General features: G+C 41.6%; 1 protein-coding gene and 1 non-coding gene across 2 annotated transcripts in view; both read right to left on the bottom strand.

Annotated features, from left to right (window-relative positions):
• CKAP5 (cytoskeleton associated protein 5) overlaps positions 1-20784 on the bottom strand; it is a 51091-nt gene that overhangs the window by 659 nt on the left and 29648 nt on the right. The window contains exons 22-45 of the mRNA XM_054161463.1: positions 20607-20781; positions 19615-19728; positions 18107-18235; positions 17274-17468; positions 16087-16222; positions 15300-15388; positions 14413-14523; positions 14008-14133; positions 13197-13346; positions 12654-12857; positions 11279-11414; positions 9930-10123; positions 8079-8251; positions 7831-7854; positions 6813-6986; positions 6247-6367; positions 5365-5544; positions 4707-4894; positions 4245-4323; positions 3133-3321; positions 2894-3031; positions 2312-2395; positions 2059-2218; positions 897-1051 (exon numbers count right to left, since the gene is read on the bottom strand). Of these exons, the coding sequence (XP_054017438.1) occupies positions 897-1051; positions 2059-2218; positions 2312-2395; positions 2894-3031; positions 3133-3321; positions 4245-4323; positions 4707-4894; positions 5365-5544; positions 6247-6367; positions 6813-6986; positions 7831-7854; positions 8079-8251; positions 9930-10123; positions 11279-11414; positions 12654-12857; positions 13197-13346; positions 14008-14133; positions 14413-14523; positions 15300-15388; positions 16087-16222; positions 17274-17468; positions 18107-18235; positions 19615-19728; positions 20607-20781 (3424 nt within the window). The remainder of the gene's footprint in view (positions 1-896; positions 1052-2058; positions 2219-2311; positions 2396-2893; positions 3032-3132; positions 3322-4244; positions 4324-4706; positions 4895-5364; positions 5545-6246; positions 6368-6812; positions 6987-7830; positions 7855-8078; positions 8252-9929; positions 10124-11278; positions 11415-12653; positions 12858-13196; positions 13347-14007; positions 14134-14412; positions 14524-15299; positions 15389-16086; positions 16223-17273; positions 17469-18106; positions 18236-19614; positions 19729-20606; positions 20782-20784) is intronic.
• On the bottom strand, positions 6087-6197 carry LOC128897276 (small nucleolar RNA SNORD67). Its single transcript, XR_008462291.1, has one exon. It is a non-coding gene; the product is annotated as a small nucleolar RNA SNORD67 (small nucleolar RNA).

Raw genomic sequence — 20784 nt, 5'->3', positions numbered from 1 at the left:
TCAAAAATTCATAGAAGACCACTGCTTTACTGAGATGGCCTGCTGCAGTCTTGAACAGTCTGAATTCTAACACAAGATAGGGAAGTCCATGCCTGTGTGCAACATCAACAGCCAATGAGTTTTCTGGAGGGATGAGAAGAGGAAACTTGGACTGACTGGCAAGATACACCCTGCCAAAGACTTAAAATGTCCATTTGCTGTTCTTTTCCTAACTGATACTTCCATATGCATTAATTACTCTGTTACTATCCTCTAGGAAACATTTCTCCTCCTCAGAGCTGTGAGCTGATGTTCAAGTTTGTGTTAAGGTTCAAACAGTAACGAGCCTGGATGACTATTCCTGGAATGAACTCAGCAGCAATGGGCTCCAGATTCCTACTGCATTGACCACTGAACTCTGGTCAAATTTTGGCCCACCAGTTTCCAATACTAGATTCACTCAGCATTTCTGTGTCCCAGCATCCAGACAGCCAAAATGAAGTTTTCTTCATGCAAAATCTTCACTCGGCTCTTATGGTTGTTTCAGAGCAAAAGATCTAAAACTTCCACATCTTTCAATTCAAACAAAGGTCAATACTGGTTAGCCTTTAGAGAATTGTAGTTATTCCAACCTTTGAGACTCAACTACAGGGCAAAAGACAACGAAACACAGGAAAAATAACCTGCATATGCACCAGTGCTGCAAACAGAGTGGACTGAAACATAAGCCTGCTTGGCCAAGTAACGAGTTTCAAGCCATTTATACCAGGTATGGTGACAGGCAGCGGATAGCTAGGACATGCAGTGCAATGAAACATCACCCATTCAGATTAGAAACTGCCTTTGGCACAGCAGAAACAGTAATTTGAGTTCTAAAAGTTGCCCGTGGGATTTATGAGAGCTGTCAAGTGCAATACCTTTGCGTTATCAAGGCCACAACGCTGCCTGAGGATTTTTAATCTCTCCAAGTAAACTGAAGGCCCCACTTCTTCCCCATTTGTGTTTCCTATGGATGAAGATACCGTGTGGGTAGAAGCAGGAACACACGTTCCTTCCATCTGAGAAGAAATGCCTGGAGAATGAGGGGGAGGGAAAAAAAGTATTAAAACTAAAACCAACAAAAAAGTGTAAGCCTCATGGTCAGTTCCTTAAGATAAGGGGCAATGGATGAAGAATCAACCAGCCTATAAACACCAAGCTATTTGCATCTACTAGTATAAGCACATCAGCCATTTTATCTCCCTGCATGAGTGATGACTGAAAACCAAGAACAGAAATTGAGACATCTAAGTAGGGACAGCAGGGCAGCTCCAGCTGTCAGCCTCAGCAACACTTCTGAATAAGAGGGAGGGAAGAGGAAGATGCTGACATGGATTCAGCAGAAACCATGATGTCCAAAGAGAGAACTTGACAACTGGCAGGCTTAGAAATCTGAAGTCCTTTGACTTTTTCAAAGTTGAGCACTTCGGGTAGAGATCACTGCAATTCTAATCTCTCTTCTTGTTCAGATAATTTAAAGCTGCTGCTTCTTACAATTCCATCTGACACAGTGTATTCTCCAAGGCACACAGCAAGTTTATAGCTTCCCTAACAAAAGGCTGGGAAAGGATGTTACATTATCCAAAACCAACAAAAAGTAATTCCATTATGAAATGAATGGCAAGTTCCAAGTCTTAGAACCACACAGGATACAAATTAGAACCACTTGTTTACCAAGCCTTTCAGATGGTTTCTACATTTGGTGTGATGATGGCTACAACATCTTTCTTTTATTAAGATGTTGCATCACCTCTTTTACAACAAAGAACACTGAGTACCTGGCAAATGGTGCCTCACAAAGCAAACAAGTGCCAAGAAAAGAAGTAACTTGCCTCAGAACTCCCTAAGCACCTGGCAAACTAGCTTCTAGCAGGGGACTAGTAGCTTTCTCCTTTTTATCTCCATACCTTATAAATGGAGCACTCGTGCACAGTAACTTAGAATAAACCAGGTTGGAAGAGACCTTCAAGATCATCGCGTCCAACCCATCAACCAATCCAACACCACCTAAACAACTGACCCAGGTGCAGTAACACCTACCTGTAGAAGTAGCAATACGTCCTTTCCCCTCCCGTTCCGTTTCTATCAACCGGAGGCCTCTCTCCACATAACTCTGGAAGAACTGAGAGGAGTTTTTCAGGAAGGGCTCAATGTCTGCATCAGAATACTTCTTCTTGTATTCATACAGCTCGGCCAGACCCTGGGAAGGAACAATTCCTGTGCATTACTACAACAGCTGCATACCCCACTCTAACCTACCATGCCCTCTTCATTGCAGAAGTGGAACACTTACCTCTTTAGTGTTCTCCTTGGAGCCAATCTTCTTAAATATTTCTGCCAAAATATCATTAACTTTAGCCTTTGAAGCCTTTTCCTCCTAAATAAATAAATAAAGGGAGACTTCTAAACCAAAGTGAATAAAAATGGGGAAGTCAGGTGAACCCACAGTCACATCAGACCCACTAGCTGCATACAGAGCTTCAAAGATGAATACCTTGAAGTGATTTGGATTTTACATAGCCACTCCTTACACAGAACAAGGAGTAAGGACATCATCAAGCTGTAGGACTCCATCTGAGAAGTCAGTGTTTAAACCCTGTTTTGATTAGCTTAGTAGATCAAGTAAAACCTATACTGCATGCCTGAACACCCAGGAGAGCGCTTCCTTCTGGAATACGCACAGAATATTCAGGTAATAAGAGAAACACGCTGCAAATTCCCAGAACAGCCATAAACAAAAGCAAAATTAGAAGAGTATTTCCAACATCAGCTACACATTTGAAAGGCAATCACTACTTGATATTCCACTATTGAAGTTAAGCTTGTTTCCTAAATATATGTAAGTGTGCTGTTGGTGGGGGAAGGAATAACTTACTATGCGAGAAGCTCCTTTTTCTGTATCCTTATCGGCTTTGCTACCGGTCTGGTCCATGGAGTGTTTCATTACTCTGCGCAGGTGAGCCTCCAGCTCAGATTCATTTTTGTTGTCTATCATTGTTAAATGATCTAAGATCTAAAAGGAGAAGAAACACAAATATGTATTTTATAAACAAAAAACTTTAGGGGCCACACGAGCATCCAGTTTAAAAGTCCACGACTAGTGACTGCTCTGACCTTGGGCCCTTTCAGCTTGCACAAGGTGTGAAGTAGAGTCTTCAGCGTCCTTATAGGAAGATCACTCTTACATTGCTTCAGCTTCTCTTTGGGAAACATCTTCATGAAGATGTGGATATCCAATAGAATTCGATCCAGATTGATGCTATTAATGGTTTCTGGAAGCAGACGCACCATTCTCCACAGACACTGCAACGAGAGGCGGACTTAAAGCAAGACAACTCTAAGAAGCAACATTTAATTGTCTGAGGAGAAATCATGGAAAACTGTCATGAACCACTTGACTCTGCTAGCCCATACAGACAAGCATTGAGTCTGTATTTGCACTAGTACATACTTGCTCTCTGTAATTAGTTCAACCGCATGGATGTTGCCAAATCATGCAGGAAGAAAATTAGAGAGGCAAAAGCACAACTGGAGCTTAAACTGGCCTCTGCTGTGAAGGACAACAAAAAGTCCTTCTATAAATATATTAATAGCAAAAGAAAGGGCAAGGACAACCTCCACTCCTTGAAGATTCTTCTTTAGAGTTGATGCACAAAAATAGCACTGACTTCTCTACCAAGAACAGGAGACTGAATGCTCTGCGTGAAAACAATTCAGTGGGCATTGCAGATGTGCTCTGTGCACACACCCACAGCATGAGTTCTTTTGGTTTAGCCTCATGGAGAATGCCTAACTTGCCTTTAAATCATTCCAGTTACAAAAGGGTGTTTTTTTAATCTAAAAAGATCACACTCATGCTTTAAATACATGTTTACTCTGCCCAAAATACAAGCCAGCTCCAGTCTGGGACTGTTTGAATCAACAGCACAGTGCAGTGCCTAAGCAATTAAGCAGGTGACTGCACACCTCTGTGGAGTCTGCATCAGTATGCACAAGCATCTGGAACTATTAGCAGGTGTTAAGCTCCTTGGTGTACATTATAGTCACTAGATGTAACATCTAATTAGAAGACTACAATGAAAAGTTTTAAGAATTATTTCAAGTTGTGTGGTCACTAGGTTTCTTGATTGGTTGTTCTGGGTTTCCTTTTCCCAACAGATCTATTTTTTCCAGGTAAGCTGATTCAGACAAACCAAGTAAGTTCAAAATTTCATCTACAGGCTCACCTTCATGACAAGTTCTGAAAACTTAGGAGACTGGCTGGCTGTTGCTAGCAGACTCTCTTGCAGCAAAAGCAGCAGAGCACTGGAAGAAATAAATTTAGAACGGTTAGAGGAAAAGTGTTACACACAAAAAGAGATGCCAACTCCCAGCAGAATACCACACCAGGGACTGGGGGTAGTCCAGCAGTTTATGTTGTGTTGTGTAAAAGCTGCTTCTCCCTTTCTACTATGCTGCCAGAGTTTAAAAGGTTGCCTGCTGAATTCCAAAACATATGGAATTAGCTGGTTCATTTAGCCTGCCTCAAGCCCTGCAGATTGTGCAGGCAAACTGTGATCACCACTGATGGTCAGTGTTAACTCCTCATTAGCCAGCTGAATGATTCTACGGGCATCAAAGCAAACTTGGCCATTCAATGAACACACAAGAACAGGTGAGGCAGTAATTGCAGAATTTTCATTATATACCTGAAGATGTTGGTCTGGTCAGACTTTTCCAGAACTTTCACTACCAAGAGGTTGACTGATCGGATGACCTGCTCTCCCTCCTCAAGATCTTCAACCCGAGAATCCAGCATTAATGTAATAAGGCCATGCATGAGGTCCTTCAGCACACCAGTGGAGGCCTCTCGAGCCAGACTCTCTATCTGAAACAGCTACATATTGAAGACAACATTACAAGTTTCCTCTGCACACAAAGCTTCCATATAAGTATTTCTGCAGACTACACTGTCAAAGCATTTGACATTTTCCTATCTCCCCCCAACATGAAACAATAAAACCACAAGTAGGAAGAAAGTTCTACTTTCTTCAAGTAGTAGACTTCTCCAAGTAGTTAGACCATCAACTAAGCACTTCAAAGGTAAGAAGTAATAAAACAGAGCTTAATGAAACAGTTAAGAGTGGCTGTATTTTGTAGAAGCAACAAGCAGACCTTCCTCCCTTCCCCAGTTTCTCATTTCCCACTCCCTCTCCAAAAGTGCATTGGTGAGAAGACAACCAGCAACAAGCTTTCATAAATAAGACTCAAAAGTAAGCAGTAATACAGCACAGACACTCCATTCTCCTGCAACTTTTGCAGAGAAATTGTTTTCTCTTCACTTGACCTTCTCTGTCAAAGCCTTACCGAGATCATGCTCCCAATAATACAGCTGTAAAGTTTGACTATCTCATCTTTGTCGAGCTTCTCATCCGCCATGTGCGTGTTGTAGATTAGCCGAAGCTGCATGAACGTAGCTATTAAGAACTGGTCAATGTGGCCAGACATAGCTTCTGCTTTGTCTTCCTGTCTGAGAACCTCATCAATCTAAGATGCAAAACCAAAACACCATAGTAAATTCAACATAATGCAAAATAACTGCAATTTAGAAACTTTTCTATAGGAAACCTCTTGCCCTGACCAAGAATTGGCCCTTGAAGTTGGCAAATTCTAAGCTTTCACCTGAAACCAGCAGCCACAGCCTTCTAATCTCAATACAACCAAATACTGATTTTTTTTTTTGAGATCTGCAGTCCTACCCTATACACAAAGGAAAACATGAAATGCTGCATGATGGATTCTGGAATTAATAACTTCACAAAAATCTTCAGGATTAAAGTTTTGCAAGTAGTTAAAAACTACTCTAGAAGCACGGAAGTGCTATGAGGCAAGGCAATTCTTTTGCTGAGTATGTGCAGGAGAACAGTTTAGAAGTCTCACTGGCTTAACTGGCCTTTTCAAGCTTACAGCACAGATAATTGGTAAAAACAGATATGCCTTTTTTTTTTTCTCCTCCCCTCCTTTTTTTTTTGAATGCTCCTGTATTAAGAGTCTGTTCTACATCATCCCAGTGGAGTTTCTATTGCTAAAGCGAGTCAGATGGCCCCTGTGCACTTAGTTTTGTCATCAGGGAGATTCTGAGCAGAGTCCGTGTCACCTGACACGATTGCTCCACCAGAGTGCAACTCATCACCCTCGCAGACAAATAGTTCAGTACCGTCAGTTTAGTTGCTACCTTCATTTACTTACCTGTGCCAGAGCCTGGATGCTTGTATTGATATCACCACTGGCTACTTGGGAAATGACAAAGTTGATAGTAGAAGCTGTGTTACTGTGCATGTCATCAAAGTGTGGGGACACAGAACGGATTCTAAATAGATGAAGAAAACAGGATGCATTACTCCTTGGAGAGATAGCTCTGCTTACACTGAATTGCTATATATATATTTCAATAACTGTTTAGAGGCAAGGGAAAAGGACTTAATTCTTCACAGAGAATAATCAAGGAAGCAGTCGCTTCTTTTAACCTGTCTTGCACTACTTGTAAAGACACTGATCATGCATTTACAAACTCAAAATCCTTTTACCATAAAAACACACAAGCAGAACTGAGGTTTTTCATTACAAGTAATGACTATCTAGATTCCAGAGCAGTACAACAGACAGTTGCTTTGACATCTCACTTCAAATGAGCCAAAACCACCTTCATGTGTAAACAAGTCTGAACACAGAAACTGGCACAGTCAATTCAACTTCTCCAAACAGGTTTTAAGGTAGTCCTACGGGTTTCACATAGGAGTTAAATGTAGACTCACTTAGGTTCAGGAATCAAGACTGGCTCAAAGATGTCATCTAGTTTGTGCTGCACAAGTGCTGGCATCTCACACCGGACAGTGCCGTTATCATTTTCAATTTCATCCAGATCCAGCTGAAATTCCCGCGGAACCGTATGCGCCGTCTCAGAGTGATTGCCCATGTTGCGGTTTTGGCTACAGAAACCAGGAGAGAGGTGTTCATTATACACAGACAAGAGGCAAAAGTGCTAGCACTAGCATCCACTGGTAGCCCTAAAGCTCTCATAATAAAACACTACACATTTTGAAGTTCTGATTTGATTCAAGCCCCCTGAGAATCCCTTTTGCCTTTCCCTAGCCATTTATAAAACATGCTTTTGTAGGTCAGATGAGCAGCTGCATGTTACAAGCCTTCCTAGTTTCTCTTATAACCCACAACAAGGCCACCTGTGATAGCTGTGGCCTTGCTCATTTTGAGAGAACTAGCACAATTTAAAGCAGTAAAAATGATAACAAAGAGTTAATTACAGAGACGATGCAACCTTGCAAGCTCATCTGCACCTAAAACTCCCAGCTTCCCACATGACTTGTGCTGCATATTACAGTTTTGATGGAAATGTTCTAATACATAGTTCTCAACAGGGACTTTTATTCCAAGATAATGAGTGGGTGGCAAGGAATACAGCTTATGAACTTTTTGTTTCTGGTACTGTTGCATCAGGTTCTAGGAGTCATGCTCATCCAGCCTTGTGCTGTATGCCTGCCCTAAGCAGTTAATAACAGCATCCAGCACCAAATCTAAATGTAACACATAGGAACTAACAGCTGCTTAATGTGGGAGTGCCACATCTGCCTGCAGTTTGATCTATAGTCACCTTGGCAGAAACCCATAGCTTTGGTTTCTGTCTTTTAAGTCAGACACTCATAAATAACCTACAAATGGCCACGGTAAACCTGCCACCCTCGAGAAGGGGTGACTAGGACGGAAACTGAAAGATACAAGAGCCTTGCTACCAAGGAGTTAGTGGGCAGTACTTACATCCTATAAGTGCGATACATAATTCTGTCCATGGAGAAGCAGTGAAAAAAGGCACAAGACCATTTAGAAAGATTTCAAGACAGACATGACAAAAAAAAAAAAAGAGCTTCAGACATTTTGTTTTCCATTATTTGGCCAAATTTTCACAACGTGCAAAGATGACGACACAAGAACTGAAACAACATCGCCAGACATGGTATTAGCACACAGACTAGGCAGGCCAGAGACCGTAAGCCACCACCACGTACTTGAGTTTGGAGGACATGTCCTCCGCCGGTCCTTTCCGCAGCATGTTAGCGTTGGCGTTCATGTTCTGCACCCGCTGAGGTTTCTCCTCCACCTGCCTCACTGGAGCAGCAGATGGTCTCTTAGCTGATCGTTTTATTCTTTCCTCCAGCATGCTCATGTCTTTTTCAGAAAGCTGTAACACATGACACTTGCACTCAATTTGAGCTGCATGGATTTTAGAAGCCTTGGTCATCTATAGGAGATGCGCCACTTAGTATTAGAACTTCGGTGTATAGTAATAAGAGTAGGAATTGTCAATGCTACCACCAAACAAATAATGCTACTCTGGACTGCCAGGTGCTACTTCATAAGCTAGTTAACCCATACTGACATGTTGCATCGCTCAATATAGCTATTTCCAGCCCACAGTTTCCAAGAAACCAGTTACCCTGAATTCAAATCTGCTTTTAATTGTTGCTTGTGGCTGGAAAGAGACCAAACAAAAATTGCCACCCACCTTCCTATGTCCTGTTAGGAGCCCAGGCAATGCTTTAGCACTCTGGACCATATCACAGAAGTCAGAGTTCTAACATCTGAGTTCACCTGCTCAATGTGCTCATAATTCAAACTCAACACAAGGTAAGTCAACTGAACACCCCAACTCAAGCAATGACAAGCATCATATTTATCTGCTTACCTACAAGACTGAAGGTTACCAATAACTGCATTGGAACAAATGTAGCTGTGACAATTTTGTGCAAAGTACACTCAGCACCCCTATGATTTGGAAACCTTCCTGACAAGCCATATGTTTTGGGACAAGACAGACCACATATTGAAGTTCAGAAAGTTATGGCTATAAAGGGCTAAAGGATTCAAGTGGTAATAGTTCCTAACTTGGAAAATCCAAAAGCAAACAGACTACACAACACTGAGAAGGAGGCAGACTGCATTCTGACCACTAGTTAAAATGAGAATTCTAAAACATTAATGAAAGTGAAACATTAATTCTCATGGGGATTGTTATCAGAAAAAACTGAGTCACATGACATTTCAACATTTCAGGAAGATGGAAAGGCAAGTTGCTTCCCTGCTCATCACACTCCATAAAATATCCGTCCAACAGCCTGTACGTACCACAGCGTGTAACACAACGCAAGAAATCCACACAGGCATTAACATAGCATTTTAAGTGCTGTTAGAAACATTGCCAAGATCACAGAGTCAGAGAACAGAACAGGAAAAAAAAAAGTGGTCTAACAGCTTTTGATCTTTGTCATAATTCAGTATACTTCAGAACGCTTCATCTGTGTGCACAGTGAGTGTAGACAACAGTGGATCTGCTTTACAGAGACTGGAAACCGAGTTTTGCAACCTTGCAGCTTTCAGTGCACATTAGATGGCACAGCAAGGTATGATTTCCAGAGAACAAGCCAGCAGCAATACAAAACCAACACAGTGCTGACAACAAACCTTAAGCTGCTGGGTGCAATAAGACAGAGGGAACACACCAAATTTTATCAGACTTGAAATGCAAAGCAGTTGGCGATGACAGGCACAAAAAAAAAAAAGCTGAGAGTATGTGGAGTCCCAACACCTAGTTAATCTTTACAACTTAATTCCCATGAAAGTCAGTGTTTCATTCAGTTGTTTCAATTGAGTATTTCATCCATGAACACCCAGGTTGTATCCCCCACACTCAAGAATAACCACTTAAACTTTTAGAGGTTCTATAGCGTAGCATCTTTCAGCATTACCAAACACCACCAGCAAGACATAGCATGGCCAATTACAAAGCAGTACTAACCCCCTTGTCTTTTTTTTTTCATAAAGCAACAGAACAAAACCAACTTATTGCCAGTTATACTCACATTTCCAATCAGCTTGAACACTTGGTCGCCGTGAACGTTATAGACAGTCACAATGGTGTTGAGCGCAGCGTTGCGCACAGTGTTGTCCCTGTCACCGATGTGAGTTGCCATTTCTTTTAAGGCTTTCCCTGGAGTCGGCTGGCACACGTTCATGCCATATGATTCAACCAAACATCCAAGCTCTTCCAGGCATTCTAAAAGGAAGAAAATCACAAATGCATATTCAAGTTTAAAGCTGCTGGGGAAGAAAGCCCTCCCAGTTTGTGTTGCTTGCACAACTTCAGCATTCACTGTAGGGAAGCATTGATCCCAATGCTGATGACAGATTCTCCAAGTCATTTATGGGATGAACAGCAAACAAAGTTCAGACTACTTCACAGACAGCACCTAAAAGCTGACAGCCATCCCTGTACTCTTCACTATTACCCATTACCATATATGTGCAATATTACAGTTAACTTCACATCCAGGTAATTTAGACAATTGTGAGCTTGCAATGCTATAGCAGATATATTATTGAACTTCCTGGTTATAGTAGGATAAGATATTGTCACAATGACTATAGAGTTGACTGAGCTGCAAACACCAGAGAACGTGTGATTTCTTTAAAGTTAAGTATCATGCAGAGACATTTCTTCCATAGAATCATAGAATCAGTAAGGTTGGAAAAGACTTCAAAGATCATCAGGTCCAACCTGTCACCCAAGACCTCATGGCTACTAAAATATGGCTTCAAGCGCCATGTCCTATCCCTTCTTGAACACCTCCAGGGATGGTGACTCCACCACCTCCCTGGGCAGCACATTCCAATGGCTAACAACTCCCTCTGTGATGAGCTTTCTCCTCACCTCAAGCCTAAACTTCCCCTGGCACAGCTTGAGACTGTGTCCTCTTGCTCTGGTGCTGCTTGCCTGGGAGAAGAGACCAACCCCCATCTGGCTACAACCTCCCTTCAGGTAGTTGTAGAGAGCAAATCAGATGAACTGGTTCCCTTAGTCACTTGCACAATAACACTGTCACTCTTCTCCCTAGGACTCTCTTACCAAGACAAGACGACTACTCATCAAGGGAGATTGAAAACACAATGCCGCTAATTTGAAAGACTGCCTGTCTTGGGAAAGTACAAAGACACTTTGAAAATAAAAAGCCTATCTAAAATCCCATTCTTTAAACACTTTAAAGCATTTCCATAAAATGCTACACATAGGTAAATCTCACATTTCACTGATTTAGGCTGGGTTACCATGCTGGTCCCAATAATCCAATTATTACGATGGGATTCTCAAAAGTGTGAAACGAGGCCATTTCAAGTACTCCACAATCTCCCAGACCATCCTGCCCTTCCCCACCTGCACGCTGTTTGGAGTTTTTGGATTTTGTCCCCTCCATGATAAAAGTGAACATCTTGCTGGCTGGGTAGATCAAACACATCCTGTTCAGGATGGCACGGACATCCCTGCGGATGACGTCTTTCGGTTCTCCCACCTAGTGGAAAAGTCAAAACAGGGGAAGAAATACAGAGTATTTCAGCTTCATGATACTGGTGATTTACCTGAACAACATTAGAAAAGCCAGAATTATTCTCAGTACAACAAATCCTTCTGTTAATAGCTTTTAAAAGGTAAATACACAATATGACACCACAGAATCATTTAGGTTGGAAGAGATCCTTAAGATGATTGAGTTCAACTACTAACACCACCAAGTTCACTACTAACCCATGTCCCCAAATTTCATATCTTACACATTGTTTAAATACCTCCAGGGATGGTGACTCCACCACTTCCCTGGGCAGCTTGTTCTGACATCCCTTTCCTAACATGCAACATAAACCTCCTTAGGTGTAATTTGGGGCTGTTTCCTCTCATCCTATTCACTTCTTACTTGGGAGGAGAGACCGATTCCCACCTCGCTACAACCTCCTTGCAAGCAGTTGTGAAAAATGGTAAGCTCTCCCCTTAGCTCCCTTTTCTCCAGACTAAACAAGCCCAGTTTCCTCAGCCACTCCTCATAAGACTTGTGTTCTAGACCCTTCAGATCTCCACTGCCCTTCTTTGGACATGCTCCAACACCTCAATATCCTCCTAGCAAGGAGCCCAAAACTGAACACAGTATTTGAGATAAAACTTCACCAGTGCCAAGCAGAGGGGGACACTGACCTCCCCAGTCCTGCTGGCCACACTGTTCCCGATACAGGCCAGGATGCTGTTGGCCTCTTTGGCCTCCTGGACATAAGGTGGCTCATGTTTAGCTGGCTGTCAATCAAAAACTCCAGGTTCTTTTTTGTCAGGCAGCTTTCCAGCCACTCTGCCCCAAGCCTGGAGCATTGGATGTGGTTGTTGATACTCAAGTGCAGGACTTGTTAAACTCTAGACACTTGGCCTTGTTAAACCACATACAACTGACCTTGGTCCATCAATCCAGCTTGTCCACATCCTTCTGCAGGGCCTTCTTATTCTCAAGAAGCGCAACACTTCCACCCAGCTTGGTGTGGAAGTGTTGTGGTCTACAAGCACACTGAGGATGCACAACTGCTCCCCTTGTGATAGAAATTAAACTGAATTGGGCCACACACCGAGTTCTGAGGAACAGCTTTTGTGACTGGCTGCCAACTGGATTTAACTCCATCCACAGGACATCTGCAATCAGCACACTACAGTGTGTGATATTTTTGTAAGCAATATAACAGGATACTAAGGTTAGTTTCTGAACAATGAACCATACCTTTAGGATAAGATAGGGGATGAAAGAGGATGCTTCATTTTCAGTAAGGTGATACTCCTCTTGATTCAGCAAGTTGAAAAGCAATTTCAGGTACTCAAGTGTTTTCATCAAGACACTTGTGTTGGTGTCAAAGAATCGCAGAGTGAGCCATTTTAAGATGAGATCCAGGCAGCTGATGACCCCATCTTTTTCACTCTCCAAGTGCTTGAAGAATGAAAAAAGAACAAAACAGGTTGTGCAAGATGCAACACATTGTTTTCAAGGAAAAGCTATGCCTGACAGTAGAGATTTATCGGACAACTGGTAGAATCCTAAGTATTGTCTTTTAACTTCTAAGAAGTAACCCTTGAAGAAATTTTCCTTTCTCCCAAGAAATGGTATTAATAACAACTTCATGATTCCTCTCAAAGTTATTCTATGTCAAGGTTTCAACTTTGCAGAATGCCTGCTGGCTCCTCCAAAAATACCCATCTGGTTCTAATTCCAGCAGACTATTTCATGGCTATTTCTGTACCTCATCTACTACCACAGATTCAAACTCACCTCAATCATAACAGCCAGTGCTTTGTTGTGGTGCTGGAAGTCTGCATGAAACATCTCATCCTGTAGCCATTTGGCCACACAGGTGGACATTTGAGTTTTTAGCTGCTCAATATATTCATCACGGGGAGTAGTGAAATTCCATTTTAATACCTGTAAAAAGCAGCATTTGGAACTCAATGCAACCAATACCTTTTTTTCTTGAAAGAACCTGAAAACTGCATCCCTTCTACTTCTGCTTCAGTATCTGTTTTCAAAGGCTTCTCATAATCAATAAATATTGGAAAAAATTCAGTGTGTTTGATCACCTTGGCTTACAGAAAAAATTTTCTCCATGTGGAGCAGTTATCTTGAGGTCATTACCTTCACTGTTCTCAATTCAAGTGGTTGTTTTCAAGCCACACATAGGCCTATTTACTAGCAAGTTATAAATAACATGCATGTTTTAAGTTACAATTCCCCTACAAAAGCTTGCTAAGGGCAGTTGTTCAAAGTGAGTATGTTAAAGTATTTACAATGCATTCTATGGCTCTGAAAGTAGTCAAATGTTTTTAGATGAATACTTAATACTTCATAACTGAACATCATTTCTTGGCATCTGTAAAGTCCTTTGGCTTTTATGACAGTGTATACATGCACAAGATTTGGAAATCAGAAGAAAAACACCTCAGTCAACCAGATATTGGCCTGTGAATCCATCCAAGGGATGAAGCAATTTCATGCCATAGCACGTTTAACTCCAAATTAAAACTCAAAACAATGCCTTAAAATGACACCACTTGAAAACCTGTGAATGCATTTAGATTTTGCTCACCTTCAGGGCTTTCTCATCTTTCATTCTCTGTTCTTTCCCATTTGGGACTATGATAAAAATAGGACCCGATTTATCATCGTCTTCCTTCAAATTCGGCTTGCTTAGCACTTTCTTCCCCTGCACACCCTGAAAAAAAATCCAGGTATTAACAGGCAGCACAAGGCATAAACATATGCTTCAGTCCCAGCAATTACAAGCATTAGGCACCAGTCAGTTTCATGCTGCTTATGTGTACAAGAGCCAAGGAGAAACTGAAAGAATAATGTTGATTAGAGTTTTAAAAGTATGTGCTCTGCTGCTGTGGAAGCAATACCCATGACATGCACAGTAGAATCCTGTGAAAAGACATGACTCTCACACAGTGTGCTAGTCACCCACACACATCCCTAAATCCCAGTATGGTACCTGTTTGAAAGATTTGCTCTTTGTCAGACTGGTATTGCCTTTGTTGAGGTTTGTGTTAGCTTTGGATAGGCTGGTATGGCCCTTGGACACACTGCTATTAACACGTGACTGCTGTAAATAACCCACAGAAAAGGCTTTGTGGTTAGGCAGCTATTGGCTCCTAGGAATTACTACTCCAAACCTTCCATTGCTTCCCAGCAAAGGCATAAACTCTGGCATCAGAGGCTTTGCAGAAGAATTCACTCAGGCAAATCAACAACATCCTTCAAGGTCTGTTCAGTTCATTCCTGGACCTACATAAAATGTTCTCATTACAGCACTACTTTAGACAATGGAAGCCAAAAGCCTGTAGAACAATTTGTGGTGGTTGTGTTTTTGGCTTTTTTTTTTGTTTTCCTTCTCTTTTCAGTTATAAGATAAATTTTGAAGTCAATAGCAAAAAAATTACTGAACACAGACCAGAAAAACCCTAAGCACAAGTTCAATTGCAAGACACTATTACATATTTAAGCATTTTCCTCCCCTTTCGGCACATGTCATTGAGAACATTTTACTTTTCCTACTGCAAAGGAGAGGTTAATTTCTTTTGCTAAGTCAGTCCTAAGTTACTATTCAAATTATAACTTTGAAACTGCAATGGTAAGGCTGAAATCTCAACAGTATAAGGCTGAGCTGCTTGCAAGACTGAATTTTGGACAACACAAACCAAGAATTAAGCAGGCATGAAGTGAATGGGAACACTGTCATTTCAGAGCTCAACCACAAAGATTCTCACTAAAAGCAGTCCCTAGCAAAGGCTGTACTCTTCCACCTGTAACACATTACATTAATAAACCACAACTATTAACTTCATAAAATTGGTACTATATAAAATGAAACCAAAATACCTTAGCTTTAGAGGAGCCTCCTCCTGCTTTGGCTTTTTTGGGATCAGGCCTTGATTCCAAGGTATTCAACCCCGAATCTTCAGCAAGTGCTGGAGAAACAACAGACCATTTCAAAAGATCAACAAGTCCATTTTAGGTCAGCACAGTTTTCCACTCTTAAGACGGAAGAAAAACTGTTTATGGATATGACACACTTACCACCAAGATTTTTGACCCATAAAGGAAGTGCCTTAAACTCTATGTTAGCACACAAAGCTTTTACCATTAAGATTGAAATATTTTAGCAAATCTGCATTATCAGAACAATTTAAAAATGCACACACATATAGAGTTGAAGGCTAATGTCTGAAGCTGTAGATGCACTCAACTTTGAGAAGGCAAGCTAGCCCCAAAGAGATTATGCAGGACTGCTGCTTCAACACAGCTGTCCCCCACTACCCTCTCTTCCATGTAGCCCCACAGTGAACTCTGAGGAGGCAGTCCAGATTACAAAACAAAAAGTGGAAACATTTTAAGAAGTTCTGTTAAAATCAGGTTAGTGCAACCAAAACTTCAATAGCAAGTAGACACTTTCAAAGAGCCACTGATGAATGGTTGTGTGGAAAGGCTAAACTCTTACACTGAACGCTGACTCAGCTGCAAGCAACACTGGAACTGCAGACAGAACTACTTGTAACCCTAACTGCTGAATTTCTCTCATCCTGCTAAGCATGTTTCTTCTGGCATGTTAACAAGCTTCAAAACCCACCTTCTTCTCAATCACTTCCCAGAACTTAAGAGAGGTTACCTGATACAGGTTGGAATTTGGCTGCAGTTGCTCCCCCTACCACTCTGGAAGATGCTTTAGCAGGAGGAGCTGGTTTGGCTGGCATGTTGGCTTTAGCTTTCTCAAGCATGGCCAGTACCTGGTCTTTGGAAGTTGGCTAGACAAGAGAAGGGAGAAAAAAACCAGAAGTGGTAAATTTGGAAAAATTCATGATAGTAATTTCCACAGTAATTTGCTACAAACAAGGAAAACTACAGCAGTTTGAAACAAACTATTTTGTTTAGTATCTTCCACACTGTTTATCTTACAACATCAATGTTTTCAGGTATTTCTGTTCTGAGATAAAACACCTTCCCATTACATTTCTCCTGCAAGACCTATGTGAAACATGAATCAGCCATCTGTTCTAGGCAAGCAGTCCTGTGCCACCAATGGAGTGCCCCAACAGTGACTCAGCACCCAGGAGTCCCTAAGATACATCAAATCACTAGAATCCATCTTGAATAGAATAGACCAGGTTGGAAGAGACCTTCAAGATCATCAAGTCCAACCTATCAACCAATCCAACCCACCTACACAACTAACCCATGGCACCAAGCACCCCATCAAGTCTCCTCCTGAACACCTCCAATGATGGTGACTCCACCACCTCCCTGGGCAGCCCATTCCAATGGGCAATCACTCTCTATGTATAGAACTTCTTCCTAACATCCAGCCTAAACCTCCCCTGGTGTAGCTTGAGACTGTGTCTTCTTGTTCTGGTGCTGGCTGCATGGGAGAAGAGACCAACCCCCTCCTGGCTACAACCTCCCTTCAGATAGTTGTAGACAGCAATAAGGTCACCCCTGAGTCTCCTCCTCTCCAGGTTAAGCAACCCCAGCTCCCTCAGCCTCTCCTCATAGGGCTTGTGTTCCAAACCCCTCACCAACTTTGTTGCCCTTCTCTGGACTCATTCCAGCAAGTCAACATCCTTCCTAAGTACATGTTGAAGGCATATAGCTGGACACAAACTGGGATGGAAACTATCTGCAGGTAGCTTACTTCCACCTCCCAGGCTCTAACAGCCTTCTGACACAATTTTCAGCCTCCCTGAAAATACTCAGTGCAGCCAAGCTTACATGACTTGAGACAGCATATCATGAGACTGTCAATGTAACCTGTATCTACTCACTCAAGGTCACATGATCTAATCCTAATGACTGAAATACCTTCAGCTTGCTGGTGGCTTTTGCCATCTTCTCAAAGCCAAGATGCATCATAAAGAACGGGAGAGCATCCTGCGCCTTCTTACGCACATCCCCATTCCGATCTTCAAGGCAGGAGTAGAGGTGAGGCACACACAAGAGGAGGTCGGAAGGAACAGAACGGAGGCCAGGCAACTTCTCAGCCAACCAACCAAGGAGCTGAAATAAAGGTTTAAACCAAACATTTTTTGAATATGCACTCACAGATCCACCAAGGTCACAAAAGCCTGAAGAGGAGCTCCTTCACATGTCTCTCTGCAAGTAGGAAAAAACCCACCACTCCAGCCCTCATGAACAAAGGCATTCTTAACCAACATCAACTTTCAGGTTGGTAATTAAAAAACAATTAAAAATTAAATCCAGTTTGTTAATATGCAGCTATCTTAAAACTTGGGAGTCTGGTCTCTTAAGACTGCCCAGGCTGTTTCTCTTCCTCTTGAAGTCAACATCAGAAATTCAGCTGCACTTGTCAGCTTCAAACGTATTAATGAGCCCGCTTCAGTTTCGGTCTTTATTACCACTTGGTTAATTTGAGGGAAAACACACTAGCTCTTAAAATGCTGACCAAAACAGAGAGAAGTTTTACTCTGGAGGCACTGAAATCTGAATGACAGCCAGATGCAGGAAGCTCATTATTACCCTTTTGAGGGTTAACAATTTTATGTCAATATGTAGACACAGCTACCACATAATGGCAGCATTTTGTCATTTCATCCTACATTGATAAACATAAGTCCACAGCAGTTAAGGTTATTTTGATGTTACACACATAAGTAGTTTATTTAAGAGAAGCCTACCTCTTGCCTTAAGAAGGGATTTTCCTTTTTGAGCTCCTCTGACAGGTCCTCCCCTTCCAACCACTCCTTCATGCCGGTCTGTTCAACCCAGGCATTCACAGTTGCCAGTGCAGCAGCACGAACATTATTCTGCAGCAAGACCAAAATTTAAGAAGAATGATTCTAAAGAGGAGTCAGAAGGTTACAATGGAAGAGGTAGTAGAATCACCTTTCCCACTGAAAGAAAAAGCTTCTACATTACAGGCTTTGAAAACTGTATTTTTATTCACTACTTGAGAAGTGTAAAATTCAGAAGAATTTAGAGACACTATCAGCTACAGAACTCACCAAATCAAATACCATACTTTTCTACCAGCATTGGTGAAAGGAAAACACAAAACAGTTTAATAAAGAGTGACAAAGGATGTATCTTTAAAAGCACTTTACACCTGCTATCACTCATTGACAAGAATTTTGGGAGTCTCCCAACTCTTAAACTACAGAATAAGGTCAGTGATTTCTGTAAGGCTTAAAATAAACTTGACACACTCATAAATCAAGGCAAGTAGGTTATGCAGCCTGTTATTAGGGCACTATTATTTAGGACACACATGAGCAAAAGTCAAGCCAGGAACTGGGAAGCCCTCTAATTCCTACCAGTTGCCATCTTCAGTGTTTTTTCCAACCAAAATTTACAACAGCCTTTTTTGAAGCAGCTATGTGGAGTTATGAGAAGTCAGATGGAATACTTGACAGCCATGGTTCTTCAAAATGTTATCAGTATAGACATGCCTCCACACATCACTCTCCTTTAGCCTGAATTTCTGAGGCAAGCTGATAGTCTAACAGACTAATTTAGCTTTAGTGTGAATCCTTTTTAAATGAAAAAGTAACATGCAGGCATGTATCTAAACAAGTGAGCATCCTGGTAAATAACTTGTCCCACCTTCAGTCTCACTGAGGAAAAGAAACAAATCATTTGCTGCAGGTAAGTAGATACTCATCAGCTTCTCTGAGGCCTCAGTTCCCCTCAGCCAAGCTTAACTTGTCTTCCCTCATGCTACCCACTATCATTTTCCTTAATTGTTCAGTGAAATGTCAATAGTTGGCCCAAAGTAGGGCCCCAAAAGGATCCTCCTCATCTTCAAAAACCTGAGCAACTGGATCAGCTGGGTATATCTTACAGCAAATTAAATCAAGTTACCACTATAGCAATGCCTCAATGAGTATAAAATAAATTATCCTCCACCAGCACAGTGGTGCTTACAAGTAACATTAGTGCTATGCACGATAGTCAACTTAACCACAGTTGTTCTTACCCTTAAACAATGTACTTGGCAACTGAAGGGAGCTCGCTGTTTCCTCAAGATAATTGATAAATAAAAGAATCTAACTTAATCATGTAAAATCACAGTTCTTAAAGACTGTTAATGAAAAAACTAAGCCTCTTAAAAGCAAGTCCCAACAGCAAGTGCCAGGCACAGCACAGAGAGTGAGCAGCAAAACAACGATCCTGATGAGTGTCCTACCTTACTGTCCCCTAGGACTGTAATGACAGGAATGCCCAAATTCTTCACATGCTGTTTGATATTGGGGCCCATTGCTGTTGCCAGCTGCTGGAGAATGCTCAGTGTTTGTTGCACCTGTGCATAAACAATAAGTCTTTGATTAAAATACTGCTCCAACCATGTGTGCCAAACTGCCACATGGAGGAAAGTAACACTGCTATACACCTAAGCTTCTACTTTACAACGCCTGCTGAAAGATATCTATAACCACACTTCACATTCATCACCCAAGTAAGAATCATATCTATATTCCAAGTAAATTACAGTTCAAGTAAAAAGATTTTGAAACAAAGAACATTCCACTTCTGTCACAAGCAGAGCAACTATTCAAACTTGGCTTATTGTGTTGGGTTTCTTCTTCATTTTGTTGGGGCTTTTAGTTGTTGTTTGGGAGGGGCTTGTTTGGGTTTTTGTTCAGTTGGGTTTTTTAGGTCAGAGGTTTTTCAGGTCAGGCTTTTTTGTTTACATTACATTGAGAGTAGATGGAGATTTTCCTTTTTTAAAATCATAAAATCATTTAGGTTCAAAGGGGCTCTTGAAGGTGATCTTGTCCAACCCCACTGCAAAAAGCAGGGATATCTCCAACCAGATCAGGTTGCTTAGAGTTCCATCAAGTTTGACCTTGAATGTCTCCAGGGATGGGACCTCTACTGCCCCTCTGACCAACCTGTTTCACCAGCCTTATTGTCAGAACATCCTTTGTCCCATCATGTTGAGACTGGTGGATCAAGAAACCCAAAGCCCTGGAGTGATCCTCCATGGCAGAACCACCTCAAACCACCAGGAAGGCAAGCATTTTTCAGAAACAGGCAGATATGATGTAGAAATGCACAGGTTCTCCAACTCCAACAGTTCTCCAGCTGTTGATTTCATGACACTGTGACAGACTCAGTAATAAGCAAGGTTCAGAAATCAGAAGTAGTTTGTCTGAAACAGAACTCAGAAATATTTACCAAGATTTTGTTAGAGTCGTTGAGACGACTCTTCAAGGCAGCCGGAAGTTCTCCTATGTTGGGCTCTATGAACTTAGCATCGTTTATTATGCTTGTCACTTCATCTAAGCCTTCCTTTCTGATCTTCCAGTTTTTGTCCCCAATCTTAGACACTAGTTCAGCTGTGATCTTATCACTG

Source organism: Dryobates pubescens, chromosome 5 (genome assembly GCF_014839835.1).
Source record: "Dryobates pubescens isolate bDryPub1 chromosome 5, bDryPub1.pri, whole genome shotgun sequence".
Lineage (NCBI taxonomy): Eukaryota > Metazoa > Chordata > Aves > Piciformes > Picidae > Dryobates > Dryobates pubescens.
This window is presented reverse-complemented; position numbering and strand designations above follow the sequence as displayed.